The 25,031-nt window shown below is 32.8% G+C and overlaps 1 protein-coding gene across 1 annotated transcript in view; it reads right to left on the reverse strand.

Annotated features, from left to right (window-relative positions):
* Nucleotides 1-25,031, reverse strand: part of CDH7 (cadherin 7) — a 128,522-nt gene that overhangs the window by 52,051 nt on the left and 51,440 nt on the right. Inside the window, exons 3-5 of the mRNA XM_073006246.1 lie at nt 20,711-20,830; nt 13,101-13,268; nt 10,498-10,685 (exon numbers count right to left, since the gene is read on the reverse strand). Of these exons, the coding sequence (XP_072862347.1) occupies nt 10,498-10,685; nt 13,101-13,268; nt 20,711-20,830 (476 nt within the window). The remainder of the gene's footprint in view (nt 1-10,497; nt 10,686-13,100; nt 13,269-20,710; nt 20,831-25,031) is intronic.

A 25,031-nucleotide genomic window follows, 5' to 3' on the forward strand; every position in this document is an offset into this window, starting at 1 on the left:
TAATGTAGCAGAAATTATGATGTGTCAATTTTGTCTAACAGCCTCAAAAGACCATACAACCTCTGTTCTTACCATTCTTGAAACAAGCCCAGGTTACCCAAGGGATGACAGGAGGCAGAGGTTCAGGCCCCTTTTTTTCCGGGCAGACAGACAGCCACCTTCATGGAGGCAGAGCCACCATGCTGACCAATAGCTGATGCACGTGTGAACCCACTTAAGACCAGCATAAAAACACCCTACTGAGCCCAGGACAAATTAATGATCCACAAAATGATGAGGTAAGGAAATTAAAGCACCAGGTTTGGGGATGATTTATTAAGCAATAAGGTAGTTGATACAACCACAGATAGAAAGAGAATGAGAGTTAGTGACCAGTTTTTGTCAGGTGATGGCAGCATATCCTGATAAAATGAACCAAAATAAACTTGAAATGGCCAAATTAAACAGTGGGGGAGAAGTCAGATCTTGACATGGGAATTTCTTTGAACTCAGCAAGAACTCCAGTTCCTTGACTATTCGAATCTTCGCCTTATCTGTTATGTCCCATCATTACTATGTATCATAGATGTCAGGATCCATCAATTCTCTCTTCTATTGATAATACATGCAATTTCTTCTATTCATCTAAATATAAAACTTTATTAGCCTTTTTAATAAGTTATTTTTAACTCCTCTTAAAATACCTTAATTCTGGAAGAATAAAACAGTTTGCCTTCTCTGAGTCTTTCTTTGCCACGATAACTTAAATTTTTCAGTTTCACCAAGAATTGTCTAAAGCCTTCTTTTCATCATTTAATGTATGCCCTCCATGGATGTTATCAATGGTCTCTTTCATTTTGATTACCATGCACATGCATATAACTCCCAGACCTAAGAATGTACTATAGACCTTTTCCTTGAACTACAGACCTATATTCACGACTTCTTAAACATATTTACCTTGCTATTACAGTGCATCAAACATCACTTGCTCCAAGCCATCCTATACATCTCCATCCCATTCTCAAAGAACAACACAAGTATTCAGCTATTTACACAAACTAGAAACACTGGCTTTGTCTTTAAATTCTCCTTTTAACCTTCCTCATACAATTATTAAATTCTCTCCTGTCTACTTCTTATATATCTCTTTCTTGGACTCCTACCCATTGAAATTGACCTAGGAATCAACACACCATGGGAGGGCTGGGGGGAAAGGAAGGACAATTTTACATGATCTGTGACTTGTACTCAGCAAAATAAATTCCATAATGGACTCACTGGAAAACATCTTTGATATACACATATTCTGAGAATACTGCTATAATAACTATCAAAATTTAAAAAAAAAACAAAAGCTGAAATACTCTCAAGTGAACAAAATCAACAAAAGTTGAAATAATCCTAAGTGAAAAAAGTCAGTGCCTTTTGATCAGGTCAAATGTGTCAACATGTAAATTAGTATAATTTTCTTCAAAGAATGTTGATTTCTTATTTTCTTTTTTTTTTTTATAAAACTCTATGTTCATCTCTACTCTTGACTACTCAAGAACAGTTAAATTTATACCTTAATTAGCAGACAATAAGCCTTTCTACACAAACACACAGAGATAATGATTAAAACAGTATATACTTATATACATAGTAACAATGATTGAATTAAGTGGAAAATATAATCTGAAGTCCAGAAGCTCACCAAATTTTCTCGGCCTTGAAAACTAAAATAATCCAAAATTTATGCCTTATAATGGTCTAATGAGAGCAATGTCTTTGCTCAATTTTAAGAAATATGCATCCTGAGCAGCAGGATTAATTGAACAAAATGTTGGTGGGATTGTAAACTAGTTCAACCATTCTGGAAAACAGTATGGCGATTCCTCAAGGATCTAGAACTAGAAGTACCATATGACCCAGCCATCCCATTACTGGGTATATACCCAAAGGATTATAAATCATGCTGCTATAAAGACACATGCACACGTATGTTTATTGCGGCACTATTCACAATAGCAAAGACTTGGAATCAACCCAAATGTCCATCAGTGACAGACTGGATTAAGAAAATGTGGCACATATACACCATGGAATACTATGCAGCCATAAAAAAGGATGAGTTTGTGTCCTTTGTAGGGACATGGATGCAGCTGGAAACCATCATTCTTAGCAAACTATCACAAGAACAGAAAACCAAACACCGCATGTTCTCACTCATAGGTAGGAACTGAACAATGAGATCACTTGGACTCGGGAAGGGGGGACATCACACACCAGGTCCTATCATGGGGGGGAGGGGGGAAGGATTGCATTGGGAGTTATACCTGATGTAAATGACAAGTTGATGGGTGCTGACAAGTTGATGGGTGCAGCACACCAACATGGCACAAGTATACATATATAACAAACCTGCACGTTATGCACATGTACCCTAGAACTTAAAGTATAATAATAATAAAAAATAAAAAATAAAAATAAATAAATAAATAAAAGAAAATAAAAATGAGAGGAAGAAAAATAAATTGGAATTAACCTTGGTTTGATTTTCTCTCACCACCTATCAGCAACATTTATGAAATACTAAATGAAATACATATTTGATTGTGGAAATTAGCCCTTAATATTGCAAGTAATAGGCAAAAGAAACATTTCAATACAAGATAGTAAACCCCAGATCGTCCATATCTGTGCAGCTTGAGTTGAAGTTTGGAAGGACACTGTGCTATCTAACTTAGCGCAGTGAATGGCAGGCAGACGGCATTATCAACGCCTCCACATCTTGCTCTACTATTTTGACTTCATTCAGCCTTTCATAGGGTATGGATATGAGAATATTTTGAATCTAGCACAGCAAAATTAGCCTTTAAAAGCCTAAATGTCTTAATAGTGTGACAATGTGGACCACCAAAGAAATTACATGTCAGATACTGGATGCATAGTTGTCTTTCATAGGAAATTAATTTTGAAAATGCACATTTTTTTACTCTATAGTAACTCCATAGTAATGTGTTTTATAGGAAAAAATCCATGTTTAATCATAACTGAGGACTTATATTGAAAACTGAGGTCCATTGGAGGAGAGACTCCCATATATTAAAGAAAAAAAATTAAAAAATACTAAAGTACCTAATTTTAAGTTATGATAGCAAATGTAAAAAGAAATAATTCTAGGTAAAACAAAAACTATTGTATTCACTCAAATGTGATAATCTCTATGTTTACACTACGTAAATTTTCAAGTCCTATTTAACTGGTTATAAAGGGTATCACAGAAGTATTCATAAATGGTCAAGAAATAGTATTTGCATTGCTTTAACTGTTTAAGATGAAAGTTTCATCATCATTTTTACCTTTAAACTATATAATTAGGTTTATTCTTATAGGAATGATTAAATCATAAAAAACTCTATGTCATTATTTACAGCAATCTTTAGCCTTCCAAATTCTGCACATTTTGTCATATTAATAAATATTTTCTGTATAAGATATTGACACAATAATAGAATAAGCACCAGCATTTTTTCATGTTTCTCTATTTATTCTTTTTCAAATATTTATTTTAAAAATGATTGCTTTTGTGTTTTTCTCTTCCTGCTTCTAAAATTATTCTATGCCAAGTATAGCACATTCAGATGCTGCAACATACAATGACAATTTTCACAAACTGGAATAAATCTCATTGTACATATAATAGTACATTATTTATGAAAAGGGTATGGACCAAAGCTTTATTATAGTATAGAATAGAGAGAAAATAGATTCAGATGATTATCAAGCATGGTCTGCAGGTAGAAAGTAATCTAATTCCAATAGAAGTTACTCTATCCAGATGGACATTGAAACTTGATTGTCCAAATGTGAAGTAGTATTGAGACATTCAGAACCACCAGAACAAGCACATTTATGACTTATAACAAAAATCTTGTCAACATCTGAGCAACGTCTGGTTGTAAATGTTTTCTTATGTGGAGAAGGGACTGGGAGACCAACCAAAAAACTGTTCGTTTTGGTGGACTGCTATCTCAGTAAAATTTTAAAAATATTCTGCGGTGATAAAAGGAGGCCAAATTTATCTCTTTTTTTTTTTTTTTTTCCAGAATTTCTGGGTTTTAGTCTTCCAACTTGGATTCAAAAATCCATTCAAAATTTCACATACAATGCCACTACTTTCTGGGACAGAAAGAATACTGAACTTAGGGGACTCATCTATTGTTTTGCAGATCTCTCCTGCTGTGAAATGTCCCTGGAAAAGTTTTATCTAGGGTATACTGTAGGCTCCATGTTTATTTAAATCTTGGTAAGTAGAATTGAAAATCAAAATCCTGTCTTGTTAGGGCCACAAACAGTAAACTGTTAGTTCAGACTGAGGAATCTTAAGAACAAGACTTCCTTGATTTTGGGAAAATAACTCCAAATAAACTCTAGTTACAAAATGGTAAGCAAATATTTTCTTCTGAAATTGAGTATAGAGATACTGTTGGCCTTATGATAGAAAGACACCTGGAAATGGGGGTAAAGGCTGCCTTTGTTGGGCCAGCAGATCACATTCTTTTAAGATGGAAGGTTTTAGGGATGTGAATGAGAGTGATGGATATTCCTTACATAGGTCCTCACAGGTTGCTCTTCCATGGTTAGAGTAAGCCCAGAAACTCATACAAATGTTCTCATGAAGTATATACAGTGAGTGTATTCATTTTTAACTTGTTTTGTAGCTCTCATTATTGAAAGTTCTCATTAATTTAACAAAATTGTGATAAATTATTTTAGAATTTCTAAGTATATAATATGATTCTATAATAATTATTTCACTGTTTGCTTTCAATTGCTGATATTATTCTGTTTCCCTTAGTATTAGGTAGATTCTTTTAAGACTAGTTGGAATAATAAAAATATATAGTTTTGAGTTTAAACAGCAATTTTTTTAAAAGATGTATTTAAAAATGAAGAAGTTAGAAGCAGGTTATGAACTAGGTGTGGGGGACATAAAAATAACTTAAGAAGTGAAGCAATGATCACTAAGCTTAGGATAATGTCAAAGGGAAAATAAACAGCCAAGAGCTATCATGACAGGAAGAGGCAAGGAAAGAAATTTAAAGTAACTTCAAGGCTAAGAAAGAATAAGAAAAGACAGAACGAAGAAAGAAAGAAGGAAAGAAAGAAAAGGAGAGAGAAAGAAAAAAGAAAGAAAGAAAAGACAAGAAAGAAGAGTGAGAAAGAAAGAAAGAAAGAAAGAAAGAGGAAATGTATTTATAACCAGAAAGTAATAACGTTTTAAATAAATATTGATATTCATTATAATACAGTCCTTTGAAAAGAAGTGAAAGGCTTGAAATGAATTAAAATTATCACAGACACTTCCATGAATAAGTGTTTAAGAGAAATAAGCAAATATTTTAATTTTCTAGTCATATTTTATTGAGCTGCACCTAAAATGCCTTACAATGTGTATCATGTGTAATCCATTCTATTTGCAAAGCACTGTACATATATGTTCCTATTTACCTACAGCAGTTTTGTGAAGGAGCATTAAGAGCCCTCTCATTTATATTACCTCATCTGTTGCCCACATTTCCTTCCTCATTATTCTCCAGTGAAATTGCCCCAGTTCTTCTTTCTGTATTTAGCAGGTTATCTCATAAGTGAAGTCTCTGCACAGGTGGTTACCTCTGTGCCGCTTTCCCTTGTCTACCTGAGAAAAACAGTGTTACGCATTCACTATTCAACTTCTTCCTCAGGGCATGCTCAAATCCTTGAAAGCCCTGGTAGAACTGACCAGTTGGCTGACAGATGGGGCCTGAGTTCTCTTGGACACTTCTAAAAAGCCTTGGATATTTATTCAATCCTTGTGACCACAGCTAAGTCTATGAAAAAGATCACAATATTTATGGAACTGGGACATCTACATTCCATGATTAGACCAGTTCCCATGACTGAAGGGACACACACACACACACACACACTCCCTCCTAGAAAAAAAAAAATACATCTTGCTGGTCCAGGCGCTATGCTTCTTCTGTTTACTGTTTAAAGAAATAACAGGAGCGGTTTTTTAGACTCAAAAGATGAGTATGGTAAGGGGCATGAAAGCAGAGCACAGGGGAGTCAGCAGGCAGGGGGAGGTTTGAAGAACTGGAAAAAACTTTACGTTGCTTTCCAGGAATTACAAGTAGTTTAGTGACTGCTCTAGATTGTTGAGTGAAACTGAGGAATAGTGATATGTATCTGGCAACTATGAGTCTGAAGCACCACAATTTTTTTTTAATTTTACTTATTTCAAACAGTAAAGTTTCAAATATCTCGTTTTAATACCCATGTATCCTATTCTGATGAGTTAATGATCATAAAAATTTGACAGACCATACTGCTTAGGTTCATGCCTTCTGTTGCTATACATATTATTTAACTTTTAGAATCTAATGGTTCTGCCTCAGAATGGTAAATATATTATCCACATTAAGATAAAACTTAAAAATCAGATCTATTTTCCTCACTAGAAAACTGACGCAAGTTTAAGAGATCCCAATTCTAAGCATCTAATAGTTCTTTGCAGTTCATAGAAAGCATATGAACAATGTTTGAGGATAACAGGACAAACCCTGGAATATTCTGGAACCAATTACAGTGTAAGAAGCATAGAAGATACACATCAACTTTGAATTTATATTTCAATACATTAATAAAATAATTGCTGAGAATAAGAAAATTATGAATTAATGATAAATTTTCATCTAAAAACTAGATGAATATACAATTGACCCCTGAAAAACGTACAGGTTGGGAGAACCACCCCCGACACAGCCAAAAATCTGTGTATAACTTTGGATCGCTCAAAACTTAACTACTAGTATCCTACTGTTGGCCAGAAACCTTACTGATAACACAATTAGCCTATTAACACATAAATAGACTAATATCTTCATATATTTTAGGCATTCAATACATAACTATTTTTCTTAAAATTTTCAAGATGTCTAGGCTACATAAGTCATCTGTGAGTATTTTCAAATTGTCACAAATTTCCAAAAAGATTGTAATACAGTTATTGAAAAAATATCCATATATAAGTGGACTCACTCAGTTAAAGCCCATGTTTTTTAAGGATCAACTGTATAACACTATAAGCTTAAACTGCAGTAAAACTCAAATGTATCATTTCCATTATTTTTAGTCAACTCTTACAGAAGTTACTTATTTATGTTTGTTTATTCCAATGCAGATGAGAAAGTAGGATTGTTTGGACACTGGAACATATTAACAGACAATAAAAAATTGTAAAATTTTTAAAAATTAGTTTGGAGGTGGAGGGAGCTTTGGAAATAAAAATTAAGCTCCTGTATATGAGTTAATTTTCCACTATCTAGTATCTACTCAGAACTACATGGAGAAGGAGCAGCGTAGGAAGAAAGTAAAAAGTAACATTTGCTAAGCCTAAAGATTTTTAGCATGAAGAAAACTGAGATTTTGTTTTCATTTATCTCCATGTTGATATTATCTGCTCTGTATAAAAGCACCATAGGTATTTTAAAAAATATTTTTACCTATTTCAAACAGCAAAATTTCAGATATCTCGTCTTAACACCCATGCATCCTATCATGATGAATTAATGAACATAGAAATTGCAGACCATACTGCTTAGGTTCATGCCATCTGTTGCTACACATTATTTTACTTTTAGAATCTAATGGTTCTGCCTCAAATGGTGTATATATTCTCCACATTAAGATAAAACTTAAAAATCAGATCTACTTTGCACGTGAGAAAGCTGAAAGCAAGTTAGTGCCATCCCCTTAAGAGTAATAAACTATGACTAACTTCTTAGTCTAAATTATTGTTCATATAAACAGTGTATTTAGGCTCAAAATAATATAGAAAATCATGATAGCATTCAACATCTGAACTGTCTACTGATGTGTATATAATCCCTGGGTAACTAAATGTTATATTTTTGACCTTTGATAGCTACTCGGTTTGGTTCTACACTTCATAGTAATTCAGGATGAACCAGAATTGTTTCATTACATATGAAGATTTACATTGGCTACTTATGACACAGAAGTAATATGAAATTTTTCACCACTGTTGTTTCTCAAGGTTCTCCTGCATATTATCTGTGCTTAATTATTCCTAATCTTTGATGTTATATAAGAAAACAAAGAATTAGACAAGTATTTATGTATTAGAAGCCATTTAAGAAAATAAAATTTAATTTTAGTTGCTAACAATCTCAAGTAAAAATAACGGAGTTTTGACCTCATATTCAGTGAAAAAATTGTTAAAATATTTAGCTAACTTCTCATATAATGGTTGATGAATAAATATTTAATAATAACCAATTATTGACTTTTATTAGATTCAAAGCATCACTCAGATTTTGGGCAGAAGTAAGGAATCTCTAGTATCAAAACCAAAAATTCTATTAATCTAAATTTTTAAAAATTTGGAATGTTTTTTAATCATAATTTATTAAATAGAAGATTGTATCTTTTTTAATACCTAAGAGAACTTCATACATGAAATTTGGGCCCGCTGAATACCCTGTCTGTGACTTATTTCTGCATTTGTAAAATAATTACCATCTCTAATAATAGCCAAAGTAGATTTACAGTGTTTTTTAAAGAGATTTATTTCAGTTTGGCCTTTGAATAACTCTTTTATAAATTTAACAACATTTCAATTATAACAATAACTAGTGAATATTACATATTACTGAAAAAGCAGTAAAGGTAAGATCTAGAAATGATACTACTAACATTTTAACATTTTTCTTGTAATCTGTTATTCTGTATAAATATACTTTTTATAAAATGTGACTGTAAAAGTTTGGATACTGCCTTTTTAATAATTTTTCAATAAAAATTTTCATATTCATTTGCAAAAACAACATCACCACATTACTACAATGATGGATGCAAATTTCTTAATATGATAATATCAATTATTTACCATTTCTTCAATTGTTCAATATTTTATAATGTTTCCATATTTTCAGTGTCCTAATAGTAGCTTCATGAAATTGTTGAGAAAATAAAATAAAGTCTGTAAGTTACTCAAAAAGAAAAGCCTGACAGATATTAATTGCTAGCTATAAGAATAATAATGATTGTGATGCTTTTCTATTGTTATAAGTGATAATCAAATTTATCCTTGCAATTTTTTCATGAGTTGTATGCTTTTAGATGACATAATTTTTAACCTAGGTTTTTTATGTCTCCTTTTCTAACAATTTTCTAAAATTTCCAGAAATGATATAAAATTAGAAAATAAGTTTTATATTTCCCTTACTAAATCAAATATTTTATACTGAATTTAGAATTTTCAAAGATTCGTGCCACCTTCACTATAATATATAAAATACAGGTAGTTGTTCAACAAAAAGTTTCAGTTTGCATTAAAAATTCTTGAATGTGAACAGATTGATTTCAGATGACTCTTTGAAATTTTTGAGCAGCATTGTACCTTACTGAATTCCTTTTATTTTAGACAACAAAACAAAACATTTTACCAACAGTTGGCCTACTCTAGTTATTAAAACTTGTATACACAGATTGTTAACCAGCTTAGCTAAAACAGCAGCTGTCCACTGGAAATAATTGCAGAAATGTATTTCTCATTGGTCTGAAATCAAACATATGTTTTCCTATAACAACTAAAATATAACTTTATTTATTGATATGTGCTAATTATTGAAAAGCATTAATTACAAAGTTATACACTAGATTTTCATACTGACAAAAAATTCATATCTTAGGGATCAATATATTGATATATTTTTAATGTTTCAAATAGTTGAGAAACTAAGACTACATTTTGAAATAACAGCTTTTGAGTTATTATTTTTGATTAAATACTTGTAAAAAGTCATGTCTCTATATTGAAAAGAGAAGAGTCCATTTTCTCCCATAACTGTGTTGAGAACTAATTTAAATATATTATGGAAAATAATCTTTAGTTTAGGCTGTACTGACTTTCCGTCTCTTTCACACTCTCTAGAAATTACGATAGGTTTTACAACTTTTCATGCTCTTCTTGTATGAAATATTCAAGTCTCCCAATTACTATAAATTTTAAATGGCAATAATTGTTAATGTAGCAAGTCTTCAACATTTTGGTTTCTACTTGAAATTATATTATTTTCATTCATGGAGAAAATAATAGCATATGTTGTTTGCATACACGGCTTTTGGTTGATTTTAGGGTTTCATTAGTGGAACAGTCAAGGCAGAAACATACTCATCTCTCCAAATAGGTCTTTAAAACAGCACATTGGCAGTCTGCTTTATTTTTATAGTGCTATAGATAACGGCTGTGAGTTTCTTAAAGAATAGAATTGATGGGTGTTATTACAAATGTAACTCAAGGTTCCCTAAGAGTCTGACACCTAAAAATAAATGCATAGCTTATCTTACTAAAATTAAAATAGTAATGATCCCATATGGCCATTCATTTTGTCTACTGCATTCTCCCATCAAACAGATAGGACTTCTCAGTAATCTGTGGTAAGAGATAAATAAAGAAAACATTACCTTCTGTATAGTAATGATTCCTTCCTGTGTTTCTTTGTCAACAGAAATCTTAAAAATGCCCAATCCATCACCATCCACAATTCTGTACTCCATTTCAGCATTAGCTCCAATATCTGCATCGGCAGCTTTAATTCTGGCCACAACTGAGGCTACAGGTAATGACTCTGGGACGTTATATTGATAAGACCCTGTGAAATTGAAAATAAGAAATGAACACATTATACCAAGACAACCAATAAAAACTTAACTATTGGGTTATTTTGACCTCATCTTAGCATAACTTCTTTTTATTTTTTGATAAAAAATATGCTAAGATAATGGAAAACAAAAGATGTTTCATATAGCCTTAAGAGATTTGATGGGAATGATTAGTTAATAATCACTGTGATAGCAGAAATAGATGGTGAGGAAAAGCAAGAGAAGAATCTCTAATTCCTGTTTTTCTGGTGGTGAGAAATATCCTACACTGAAAAATAAAAATAAATTTAAAGTAATTATAATTGATATATAATTATTAAATGTAATTCAATATAATAATTACAATAATGTATAAAACACTAAGAAATAAAAATAGAATAGATTGGGCTTCCACTGGGCAAATACAAGCCTAAATCGTTTTCATAACTTAATGTTGGAATTTTCTTAGCATCTTTTACCAAGAGAGTTTCAGAAAACTGGGTAAGAAAACTGGATAAGAAAGGATAAGAATGATTTGTGTGGGTCGTACGTAGAACTGATTTGGGCCACAATGGTCCAGGAGCCTAGGCAATATTAGTCGAACAGAAAAAAAAAAAAAAAAAAAAAGCCAGTAAAAGAGAAAAAAAAAACTTTTAAAAATTTTTGTTTAAATTTTGTAGTAACTCCTCATCGCCATCCCTCAAACTAAAGAAAAAGTTTCGGGGCAGATGAAGAAATGCATGAACCACATCACTCAGAAGTGAGGAAACACCTCAGCACACTATATTCCTTCACTACTTTTTCTCTAATCATTTACTTTTTCCTGCCTCCTCCATCTTTTTCCGTTTATTTTGGTTGTTAAATTTTGTTGCATTTGTCCTGTCTTGGGAAGGGAGAAGGAAGGATTCTCTCTGAGAAGAACATAGAAAGGAAAATGTGTCTGTATGATGGAAATATGTATTAGACTGAGACTTGTTTGCAATTTTCTAGATTTTGTGAATAGTTACTGTTTGTTTTTAAAATGATTATAATATATGCTATTACTTTTGAGTGACCCCTTTTACACATCTCAAAGTGTCCTTTGTAAAATCCAAAAATGTCAAGGTTAAACTAGTGATTCAATGGTAGAGAAAAATCCCAGCAAAAATGAATAACAATGATATATCCTTGGCTTTTTTCACTTTAATAAGTTTGAGGGGAATCTATAATGGCCTAGAACACCTATATCTTACTAAAATTCTACATAATTTTATCAATCTAGGCTTAAACAAAAGGAAAGCAGTTCATTTCATTATAAGCCCAAGATAACTGCATTATTTCCTTTTATAATTCTAAAAGTCCCTCCTTCTCCATGATAAGCCATCAAGATCACAATTAAGAGTAGGCTTATTTAAAGAAAATAATGCTAAACTTGGGGTCACTTTTTTATATTACCAGGAGATATCGTTTCTTGTATAATATAAATGTTAAAACTATATAAGATAAAGATGAAAATTTTAAAGAGGCAGTCATTGAAGGAGAAAAGAGTGACACTCGTATTTGCTCAGAAAGCTTCCTTTTTTGATACAATTCACTTCTAAGTTCTGTTGGTAGGGAGTTTAGTTCCCATTTGTACTGGAAAAGCATTTTAGAGACATTGTACATTGTAGACATTGTAGTCTGTACAATCTCTTTATTTTCTTGAGCATTCTAAAGAAATAACACACTTAGGGAAAAAAGGGAACTAAAAAGAGAGTGAGGTGAAACGTTCTTTCAAACAGCACACCTCTACCTAGAGAATTTTTTTTTCTTTTTTCTTGGTTAAGTCAAAAGCCCCTTTGGTCAAATAAGTGGAATTGAGGGCATTTGGTTTTTTAGTTCTTTAGATTGGTTTTTAAAACACTGAATGTTTGCACAAGAAAGATGTGGGGGAACGACTAATGTTCAGTGTGCACAAACTGGCTTTAAAAAGTGTGAAATGAAAAAATGGAAATGTTTATTACTCTTTTTTAATTTTCAATAATAAATCAATATTTTAGTGCATAGAATGAATAAAATGTATTTGAATATTATTAATTGGCAACAACTATAATTTACAAAATATAAAAAGTAATTCTTAGAAAAAACACTAATACATAAACACAATTAGTAATTGTCTAGTATTGAAAATGTGAATGAAAGAAAAATCTTACTATATTTAAGATATGGTAGTCAAAATTTGCATTACTTAGAAGTAATGCAAGTATATGATGGCTTCTAGTTCTTCTCAATACCCTTATAATCCATATTGCTGAATCAAAATTATGTCTCTAATGAAATGTAAATTTGGAAGAATGAAGTAAGATAATTATTTGCTTTAGAAATATTTGAAAAAAGTCATTTTAAAGACATATTTTATACTGTCAGGAAAAGTTATTACACTTGTATCACTTAAGAAAACAACTTACTTCGAGGAAAGCGAGGTGGGTTATCGTTGACGTCCGTTAGCGTCACAGTGACTGATGTAGTTCCTGACAGTCCTCCATTTTGACCAACCATATCCTTTGCCTGAATAACAAGCAAATACTGGTCTTTAGCCTCTCTATCCATGTTTGGAAGGGCAGTCTTGATGACTCCTGTAAAATTTCAAATCCCAGTAAAACTCATCATGAATCACTGCATTTATACTAACAAAGAATACTGATACAAGTAGTAAGTTGCTCTTGAGTTGTTGCCTTTTGTTGTTTCGTTTGTTTACTTTAAGTAATTTTACTGTTTATTAAATACCAAAGGAATATGATAGTTTTACACAATGTTACAAAACAGAGAAAACATTATTAATGTGGTTTTCTCAATACTGAATAAAGAGGATTATCTTTAGGTTTCAGGGAAAAGTGGTTAAGAAAATAACAATTTATAAATAAATAAAATGGCCTTTTACCAAGAATAATGGACAATCACCTGTACAAGTACACAGCAATGAACTCGTCCTTTTCTTCCATCTCAACAACTTATAAAAATGCATAACCACTTACTATCAGTTTTCAAGTAAAATAATATTCTTACTATCCTTCGCAACAATACTTTTGTTTAAATCTGAGCACACTAGCTCTCAAGCACAAACATACACATACATCAGCAACAGATCTGTATTTTAAGCATTCAAATTACACTTATTTGAGAAGTCTAGGTTGCTTATTTATTTTTTGACATTACTCATTTATTCCCATACACGAACTGTAGTTGGATGCTATTGTCACGGTAATCCGGGCTCACTTTACGTAACACTTTCAATGAATCCTTATGCGTGTCTATATATTTTATAATTGATCTTTGAAATATTATAATAAAAATGAAAACAAAATCATATACAAATTAGGTCCAGGTGGTAAGTATCTAATACATATTCTTCTTAGAGCCATAATGATTTTATGGATTTTTCATGTTTGCTCTTCAATACTTCTATTAACTCTAATTTATAACAAAGCAAATATTGACTTCCCTAACACTGTCACCAAACATAAACTATCTTTGTGTGAGAATTCTGGGACATATCTCCACCTTTATCTTTTCTGTTTTTTTGTTTGTTTGTTATTTTTTTGCTGTTAATCATCTTTATTTCTGTAACCCTTTTTTTAAAAATTGAGCATTACTTATTTTGAACATGACCAACACATATTTCATTTATATGAAAAATATTAATAAAACAAGTTATTTTTAGAAAAGAAGTCCCACTTACTTTTATGTTTTTTAAAAAAATTTGATTTATCTCTCATTTTTCCTTCTAATATCAATATGTGTGTTATCGTCTGTGCATATTTATTGTGATGGAGAGAAGTCTATAACCCCTCAACTAATCAGTAAAGGAAACACTGCAGCCTCATCCTCTCATGGGTTTGCTTAGTGGAATTATTTTTGAAAGGAAATATAGCATCGTTAAGATAGAAGTCTGGTAGTCAACGTTTCTCACTTATTTTTCACACATCTAATTGTCTCTTTATAAGTGAGCCTATAAATAACACCTTTCCAAGGCAGAAATCATCACAAAGTTTGCAAATCAATGCAGGTAGGAAAGGTAATTTCCAAATGCCTCAACTATTGAACATATTTTTGACAAGAATAACATAATTGGGAAAAGTTGATTTGAAATAAGAACACCCACTAATAATAGATTTCTACTTGTATGGCATTTGCTCGCTTTTACTTTTAAGTAAAAACTGTCTAAATTTGGAAAAGCATTCTCATACATTGGATTTCATTTGTGTTTTGTCATGTATTATATAATTGTATATATAAATACACGCACAGACAGAAAATTGTTAATATCATATTACTGAACTAGTAAAGTCTAGTCTTGACCAACTGGATACCTCTAACTCTGTGAAATTTTCATGCTTAATAATAATCAATACTTTTAAGTCACATAGGCTTAGCGCAAAAAAAAAAAAAAAAAAAAGGAATTCTATCTGTGGGTTCTTTGGAGAAGACATTGGCTCGTATTTTAGGCTTTGTGAATAATAATTTTTCTATAACTATATCATCTGATACCACAACTCAGAACTTTTCATTTATTTATAATCCATGTTCACAAAAAGCATTGTGCATGTGAAACATAAACTTATATTGCTATTGTTCAAAGCTGTTTTTAAGTATAGGAAAAAAATCTGATGATCCAATATCCTATAAGCCTCAGATGATTTTTTTAATGCATATTCAGCTACTATTGAATCTTTTTAAAAATTTGGTATATGTACCTCATGTAACAGATGATAGCCATTTCTGAAATCTTCCACACTTTAGGGAAGGAATGGAACACGGGTTCTGCATACTCAGGCTTCAAATTACCCTCAGGAGTCTAGACAACCACATGAACCCAAGGATTAATAACCAGGGGCTGGGGAGATTCACACTGTGAGGGCTCAACCCTTTAGGATTGTTCTCACTAAAACTAAATAAACGTTTTTGAATATCACTTTGACTGGACTACCATTCCAAGGGGAATCTCAATATTGCAAAACCGGCTTCCTCAGGGATCTTGTTAACTGAGGAAGTACCTTCTCACAGTAACCAGGATCTGGGTCATCTGCACTTCCAACTCCCAAAGCCCTTCATGCCTCCTTCTCTCTCCATGACAGCCTTTATTGTCTGTAGCTATTCCAAGAATTCTAAAACCATACAATTAGACTTTAAAGAAACTGGTTTCCTTACGGTTTTTATGTACTTAATAATATATGTCAAGAGGTAAGTGATACCAAACAGTCAAGCCCCCAAATTGGGACTTAGCCCAGGAGGTTCTTGGCTTTGCCCAAGAAAGAATTCAAGGGTAATCCAGTGGGTTTTGGACAGCAACTTTTATTAAATGGTACTGCTGTTTGTGGAGCAGTGCTAACTCATAGTCAGTGTGCCCAAACTCTGCAATCTATGGTCTCTTGGCAAAGTTATTTTTACTTATGTAAACCCAATTTCAATTACATGCAAATTAAGGAGTGGGTCAATGCAAATTGAGGGGTAGATTATTTAGAAATTTCTAGGAAAGAGGGAAGTAACTTCCAGGTCATTGCGACGGAGACGGGTGGTAACTTTCAAGTTGTTGCCATAGTATTTATAAACTGTCATGGCACTGGTGGGAGTGTCTTATGCCAAAGAGCAATGAGGGCAGCTAGGGACTGCTTATGCTGACATCTGCTGGTTCCTGCCAGTTTCTTCACTTTATCCTGTCTGAACCAGATCCTGTTTTGGTCAACAAGGTTGTGACCAGAAAATAAGTCCTGCTGGTCTCCTACCTCATAAGGACCATGAATGAACTAAAGCCATTTGGTATGGCCATCACCAAAATGGAGCAGCCAATGAAGACAGCACCATCGAGATATGGACAGGAGAATGACGCAACAGCAAATAAATCATTTCAAATACATGTAGTTTGGCTGTTTGCTTTGCTTTTGTTCTAACAGAACTAATTGGATATCATGTTAGCTCTCTTGGTAACTCCTTTAAAGATAATTATTTTTGTGTGATTATTCCCTAGTGAATGAGAATAATAGATATAACTGGTAATGAACTGAATATGTATTTATGTAATCAGTTTCTGTCAATATGTATTCTTAGTATTTAAAATATCTCAGTGATGCTTGTGACTAATATTAACTTATTCTGTTTTACATTATATCAATGAGTGCTATGTTACATGATGTTTAGAAATACAGTACATATTCAGGAAAAAAAAATCCAATATGATGTTTTGCTAATGACACAATTGAATATTTTAATGCAGTGTGATCAGCTGTTATGCTATCTCTCCCATGCACATTCTGACTGGATAACAATGATCACTTTTGTAAACTTATTCTGAGTCCTAACTGCCACCTTCTTTCCCTTGGACAGCTTCTGTTGGAGCAATTCACCAATTATAATAAACTCAACTCATTCTGTAACATATTGATAACTATTGAAATTAAAAAAGAAAAAATTCAAAACCTGGTAGCATACAAAGTTAACTAAAAGTAAATTAGAAATAAAATGGAGAATGGGATGTATAAACATCCTTAAGTATGTGCATCTTTGAGACTTGAATTGCATTGTGAAGATAAATATACCACTTTATATTTTAAAAATATTATGAGTGCAATACATTGTGAAGTCTTGTGTTACATATTTGTAGAACTACAGAGACGAATACAGATTGGGGTCAAGCAACACTCTTTCTTGCAAATGTAGACACTGAGGCAAGAAGAAACAGATCCTGAACAAAGCAGTTTCAAATTAAAAAAAAAATATTCATGATGCTTGAAAGTTAAATTTCAAAGGAACTTAGAAACTGAAATGAGCACAAATGTTTCAGGCTTGCTTTCTATTTTTAAAAATACCCTTTGATGATAATCGTTTAAATACTGGAATACAAATTATAAATGAATTTCATATAATAGGCAATAAAGTCAAGTACGGCACTTTTATTACAGACATTTATCAGTAAATCAAATACGAAAGAAATGCACAGCCCTGGCTATGCAGAAACTATGTTACTGATTAGCTGAGAAAACTCTTGGGAGGAGGAACCTATTTATAAAACAAAATCACAAAAGTTTTTGGATGCTCATTTTGTTTTACACTTAAGATAAAAATCTGCTAATGAGTTTCTATTTCTTTCTAAATTTTGTGCCTAAGCTCTGTATTACTTGACTTGTCTATCTGTAGTGTAGATATGAAAGAGCTATAAAAAGATGGAGAAGAGCCAACAACAGTGAAGTAGTAAAGTTGGAAGCTTCTGGAACATAAAAGAATTCCAGTGCTGGCAGAAAATGAAGAGTCATTGAGGAAGGGACTCTTTTTGCAACCTGTGGGGGATGTTCTCAGCAAGCTTTCAAAAGAGACAGCACTCTTGCATAGAATGAGAACCGGGAGTGTGTGAAGGGTGTAGTTGGAAGGGGTCACTTGTTATGGCAATACCCTTTACATAAAATTATGATGTAATAGGTATGCTTGCAACACATAATGCAGCCACCACGTAATCATACTTCTTATGTCTAAAAAAGAAGTCCTAAATGACAAAAGATGTTTAACACTCAATTAATTTTCCACAGCTTGCTTCATGGCCAGGTGAGCTGTACCATCACTCTTACCCTGTACTTAGTTTAAAGCTCTGCTGCTGATGTCTTCAAATCCTTAATCATTTAAGAATAAAGGACCTGTATGTTCATTTTAAGTTACGAATTAGGTAGCCAGTCCTCCCATATATCACATAGACCCAAAAAAGGTATCTGCTGTTTGCTTGCAGGTTACAAAATAAATAGATACACCTTAGAATGATCCTAAGTATGTTTAATGGAATAAATGTAATGTCTGTAATCCCCTAGTAAGTTTGTGGACATTATGAAGATAGGTGTTGAGAAGTTTGAAGGGAATGTGCTTTACCTTGTTTCCAGTGTCATGCTACCTTGCTTGTTAAAGTCAACTGTCAACACTGGGTTTTGCAACTACTCACATTCTAGCTTGGGGAAAGGAGAAATTGACGCAGAAAATACAGTTTCCCTCTGGTCATTCAGCCTGTAAATAGTGCTATAGATGAAAATTTGTGTTCTGAGATTTTAGTCATGTTATTTTCTTGGAAATTGAGAAGAAGAAATTTATAGAAATGCACCTAACAGTGATGGCTTGTGCCTATGGTTACATAATTTTTATTTAGCATAATTTCAACATTTTTCCTGTCAAAATTTTACTTTCTGACCCAAAAACTCTCAGATTTGAAGGATAAATAATGTTATTTCTCACATATAAATGAATGAGACAGACATCAGGAAAGGAAGACTAACAAGACCAAGTGAACCTTGATTTACAATTCCCCATGCCCTTTAGGTCTGAAAACTTTCCATTTCTGTCAGAAAAACATGTAATTTATTTTTTCTCACAAGAAATGTACTCTACATATTATAAATTAGCAGAGAAGACAAAGATGCCCAGAATATCTCTGCATTAATGACCATGTAAAAAGAAGTTCCAGTGATTACCATAATTACAGTATTAAAAAAAAAAACTAAACTAAACTTTCCTCTTCTCTTGAAACACACAATCCCTTCAACTCTGAAATTAAAATCAGGTTTGAAGTATTAATAATGTAATCCTATGACATATACCATTGTCTAGTTGATCAACCGGTAAGGCTTTATCTCCACAGTGTTACATGGAAATCCTGTTATTCTGCAGCAAAGCCAAAATCACAAGCCAATCATTAGTAGCAGCAAAATATTTAATCCTTGAACTTAATACACGCTATTTTTGGACAAGTTATATAAGGCAGGAGCGTATGATTGTGAGCAAATTGTCAGGAACTTGTCAATGTCTTTTTAGGTTGTCAAGAGTAGGCACAGAAGGGAAGAGGTGGGTGTTTGAATTTAGGTTTCTCAGATCTATCATTCAGTCAAACAGAAGCACGCTTTCCACATTCACAGGATTCATATCATAAATCAAATACTTTCATTTACTTCTCCTTTAATACTTGCTTAATCATGACTGTTTCTTCCTTATTAGACTTTCCATGTGGTTTCCAAGCCCCATCTCTACACTGGTATAAAATATGCATTCCGTCTCTATGAAAGCTCTAATGAATGAGCTAAGATTGAATTTACTTCTCTGTTCATGCACATTACAATGGTCATTCCAAAAGGTGTTCATGAGAATAAATTAATATTGCCCTTTTTATAAATATGAAAAACAAGACTAATGACATTAAAATATTCATTTAGGATTACAGGTACTGATGAATATTCATAATCATAAATTTATATATTTGAATAATTCTAACTCCATGATAAAGGCAAAATTATTTTTAAAAAGAGAAAACATGGATTTCACAGTGATTAAAAAAATCAGTGTTATTCACACCCGCCTGTGTGAATCAGTAATATTCACACCCACCCGCCCTTCCCTACATACACAGGACCAGAAAAACTGAATACATTAAAATATCAATTAATAACCAAGATAACAATGTCCCATGTTATAGTCTTAATGTAAACGGTTTCAGCTTAAAAGCAAAACAGAACAAACCAGCTACATATTCTATCCATACCGCTTTTCAACCCAGCAAAAATTGTTCCCCAAAATTAAAAAGTAGATATATTTAGTTTCATTTTTGATTTGGCAGATCATCACCCTAACTGTTATGTTTAAACTTATTTCCCTGAGAAAAATAACATCTGGAAGAATAAACTGAAACTACTACCTATTATATTACATGGCAGAGAGGTTTCTGTTTGAGATGTAAAGATTACCATGTATAATTTCCTATGTGAATGAAAACACAAAACAAAACACAAGTAAAACTCTGAGGTAAAGTATCAAAATTTTCTTAAGCATTCAGGAGATAGAAACTGAAATACTTTTGAATATATAGCATTATTTTTAATTTTGTTAAGATACTGATGAATAAAATAAAATATTTTAAATGGTGAGAATATTTTAAATATTGAGAGAAGCAGAACAAAATAGTATGTTATTAGTGTCAACTATATTTAGAAATAATCATATTAATTGTAAGAAACAAACAAATTATGACTCTACAAGAATGTCACATTTCAATTTTTACCTGTCTTTGGCTCCACTGAGAAGTATGGCTGTCCTTGCAGAATACTGTAGACCACTCTGGCACTGTTGCCATACGTAGGATCATCAGCATCCGTCGCTGTCACTTGTACCACTGAGGTCCCTAGATGCCAATCCCAAAACCACTGAATTAAAAACTTCCAAATACCACAAAACAAAATAACTTACAAAATGTTACTGATTCCACATTAAGCTTATTTGAAATTTTTCATTTATCTTTTTCAAGGCACATGAAAAATTGATACTGTATTATTTTATAATAAACCAGCTCCAAAGAAATGATAAATATTAACAAAACCCTTGAAATATTTAAGGGACAAGAAAATATTCTGACAAAAAAAAAAAAAAAAATACCATCGATGATGCACATTAGACTGGGATATACTCCGAATGGGATGGGACTGAAACTTTAGGTGTCTCATCCATTGGGCTCAGGTAATATATTTTCATCAAGAGCAGCTTCTATAAGACTCAATCACTGTCTAGAAAACAGCATGATAACAGCATCTTGGACACTTGAATCATTGCAGGTACAAAAATGTCACAGTTAAGATGATCCAGATGGAAACGAAAATGTCATTAACTGACAAAGAACATTTGATGCACCTAACTGGATATTAGGTGGCTACCCTATCTCCTTAGGATTTTTAAAAATTTTCTCTGCCAATTGATTTAAAAACAAAACAGGGAAAGAAAATTTAAACCAAACCTCTTGTAAAAGAGGAAAGCCACGGCAACTTTAAAAATTACATCAATAGTTTTTTGGTTGTTACATATGATGTATGACATATGATGTTACATATGAAATGTTGTATTCTTTCTTCATTTACTATGTATTCACACATTCAATATGGAAAGCATTTCTTCTGATCTGTTTTTTTTTTCCATTTGGAATGTAATCTTTAAAATATCAGAAAGACTCATGTTTGCTTAGTTTATATATTTAGTTATATATTATCATTTGGTAAATATCCTGTCTTTTAAATATGGAACAGGTCCCTTTCTTTATGTATTCTTTAAGGTCCTAGTTTGTTTCAAATAATTTCCTGAATATGACATTTTAAAGCTTACATATTTTTAGATTGACTTCTATGTAAATATCTCTTTCAAAATGCCTTAAGCAAGTCATTAATGTCCATTTTGCTATAAATCCACTTTATTTTCTATATAGATTTCATTGCCAATTCCATTTTCTTTAAAATTATGTGAAAATTATGAAAGTTAAGTGTACAACATTATTCTTTAAATCCTAAAGTTTTTGTTTATTTCATTATATTTTTGAGACGGAGTTTCGCTCTTCTACCCAGGCTGGAGTGCAATGGCACAATCTCAGCTCACCGTAACCTCCGCCTCCTGGGTTCAAGTGATTCTGCTGCCTCAGCCTCCTGAGTAGCTGGGATTACAGGCATGCGCCACCATGCCCAGCTAATTTTGTATTTTTAATAGAGACGGAGTTTCTCCATGTTGGTCCGGCTGGTCTCGAACTCCCGACTTCAGGTGATCCGCCTGCCTCGGCCTCCCAAAGTGCTGGGATTCCAGGCGTGAGTCACTACACCCAGCCTGAAGTTTTTTATTTTATGGACTTAAATGATTGTGCCCTGCAGATGTCTGGTGGGGCCACGATGGTAAATAATGTGTATTTTAAAATCTTTTTTAAGAATTAAATTTTGAATATTTTAAATGTTATAATAAATTACATTGATGTGCTCTCTTTCTTCTATATGTATCAGCTTTACAATATTTATTTTGGTAGTATGCCTAAGTATGATTTTGCTACTTCATTTTTTAAAAAAGCAAACAATTTTAAACCAAATAATAAAAACTAAACTTCAGTAAGTTTGGCTGTTAACAATAATACTTTTTTTTTCTGAAAAGTCCATTATCTCATTTAACACATATAGACACACAAATCAGATAACACACACACATATTCACAAATAAATTTAAACTTTCCATGCCTGTCTATGTTCTTCTGGCAATAAACAAAATATCCTAAAGGCTTACTAGTGTGTTTAAAATTTTAGGATTAGTTAACATCTAATAAAAAAAGATCCCTGGATATTAAACACTGAAAACCTGCATGGCCTATATCATACTATTTGATGGTTATTATACTTGGTTAGACTTAAGCACTTTGATTAACTGTAGTGTTTGATAAACTGTAAGTCCATATGTTATGTAGTTTAGGTATTCCATGTTCTATGTCCCAATTTTTATATTAATTGTTTGAATCGGTGTCAGATAAACCCTGAAGACATCTGAAAATAATTTTCTAAGAAAGTTCTGAACCCATTTGAATCAGCCAAGTAAATAACTTAAATATAAATTATTTAAACACTGTGATATGGGCCAGGTACAGTGGCTCACACCTGTAATCCCAGCACTTTGGGAGACTGAGTCGGGCAGATCGTGAGGTCAAGAGATCGAGATCATCCTGGCCAACATGGTGAAACCCCATTTCTACTAAAAATACAAAAATTAGCTGGGCATGGTGGTGCACACCTGTAGTCCCAGCTACTTAGGAGGCAAGAGAATCTCTTGAACCTGGGAGGCGGAAGTTGCAGTGAGTCGAGATCATGCCACTGCATTCCAGTCTGTAAACACAGTGAGACTCTGTCTCAAAAAAAAAAAAGAAAAAGAAAAGAAAAAATAAAGGAAAAAAAAAAAGGTATTTTGACATGAAATAGCATGACTATTAATGACTATTATGCACACTTAAATAACATAAGTTATTTGACTTATACATTAAGTATGCATAATAGTCATGCTGTTTCATGTCAGACTACCATCAAAATCAAAACGACAGTGCACTATCAGATTTTTCTTCTCTTTTTTTTTTTTTGAGATGGAGTCTTGCTCTGCCTCCCAGGCAGGAGTGCAGTGGCGAGATCTCAGCTCACTGAAATCACTGCTTCCCGGGTTCACACCATTCTCCTGCCTCAGCCTCCCGAGTAGCTGGGACTACAGGTGCCCGCCACCACGTCCAGCTAATTTTTGTATTTTTAGTAGAGACGGGGTTTCACTGTGTTAGCCAGGATGGTCTCGATCCCCTGACCTCGTGATCCACCTGTCTCTGCCTCCCAAAGTGCTGGGATTACAGGCATGAGCCACCGTGCCCGGCCACTATTAGCTTCTAAAACAAAAAGTTCACATATACCTATATAAAATTTGCATATCTATATTCTATGTAGGAAAGGAAAACACTGGCAAGCCAATGCAGAACCACCAAAATGTCCATGAGAACTAGGAATATGAAGTTGAATTAAATTGCTCAAACACATCTCAAAAACTCCTGATTTACCAAACATTACTAATTTGGGGAGGAAGATGTGCCCTTTCTTTTTTCTAAAACCTCCAAAATCTTGTAACAGTTACTGTTGCTGCTGCTCTTGTTGGTAAGCAGGAAGTGCAGAAAGCACTTGGAAGGCGTGGATGGTAGTGAGGAAAAGTGAACACACCTGTTTGGTCACAGAAATGCTAGCAATGCTTACATATGTGCTAATTATAGTAAGATCATGCCACTGTGGTTCAAATTCTTCCTGGCCACAAGCATTGATTCTTCTGTCTCCTTGTCATTTGGCATTTGCCTAGCAGCTAGAGGCATGGTGGTGCCCCAAATAATTTCCCCTCTCTCTTCTAATAGGAACAGAAATTTAGGGCCACTAGACTGCGATCCCTTTAAGAGCACACATTATACACATCTTTGCAACCCCACTCCTCAGGGTCGTAGGTATGTTGATTGTATGATTGGATGAATGAAATGACCTTTAAAAAAAAATAAATCACATTGGTTAAAATGCCCATGTATTAAAATACAAGTTCCATTATTATTTTAAATAAACTTCCTGTTTCAATATTAAAAACAGCAGGAAATTAATATATAAATCAATCCATCTCTCACCCAGTCTCATAACTTTTTATTTTTTTTTGTAAGATTGCCTACGCTTAAATTACATACTGGCTGTAAACTATTCCAAAAGTACTTGAATCAATGAAATTTAAAAGAGAATTTCTATTATTCGATATAAATAAAGTACACACTAGAAGTACTTTACTTGCTATCTTTCTAGTAATGGTGCAATGACAAAAGGCCTTTGAACAAAAAAGCCTTCATTTTTTTAAATATATATCTCCAAATGGGTATCTCCTTACCATTGCTATAAGTTCGCTATAAATTTTCATTCATTTAAGTTTTTGGAGAATTTTTTTTAAATTAATGGTGGCATGGACACATGGCAGGGAACACCACACACTGGGGCCTGTTGAAGGGTTGGGGGAGGAGGCAGAGCATCAGGAAGAGTAAT

The sequence above is a fragment of the Chlorocebus sabaeus genome, chromosome 18, assembly GCF_047675955.1.
Source record: "Chlorocebus sabaeus isolate Y175 chromosome 18, mChlSab1.0.hap1, whole genome shotgun sequence".
In the NCBI taxonomy this organism is placed as follows: Eukaryota; Metazoa; Chordata; class Mammalia; order Primates; family Cercopithecidae; genus Chlorocebus; species Chlorocebus sabaeus.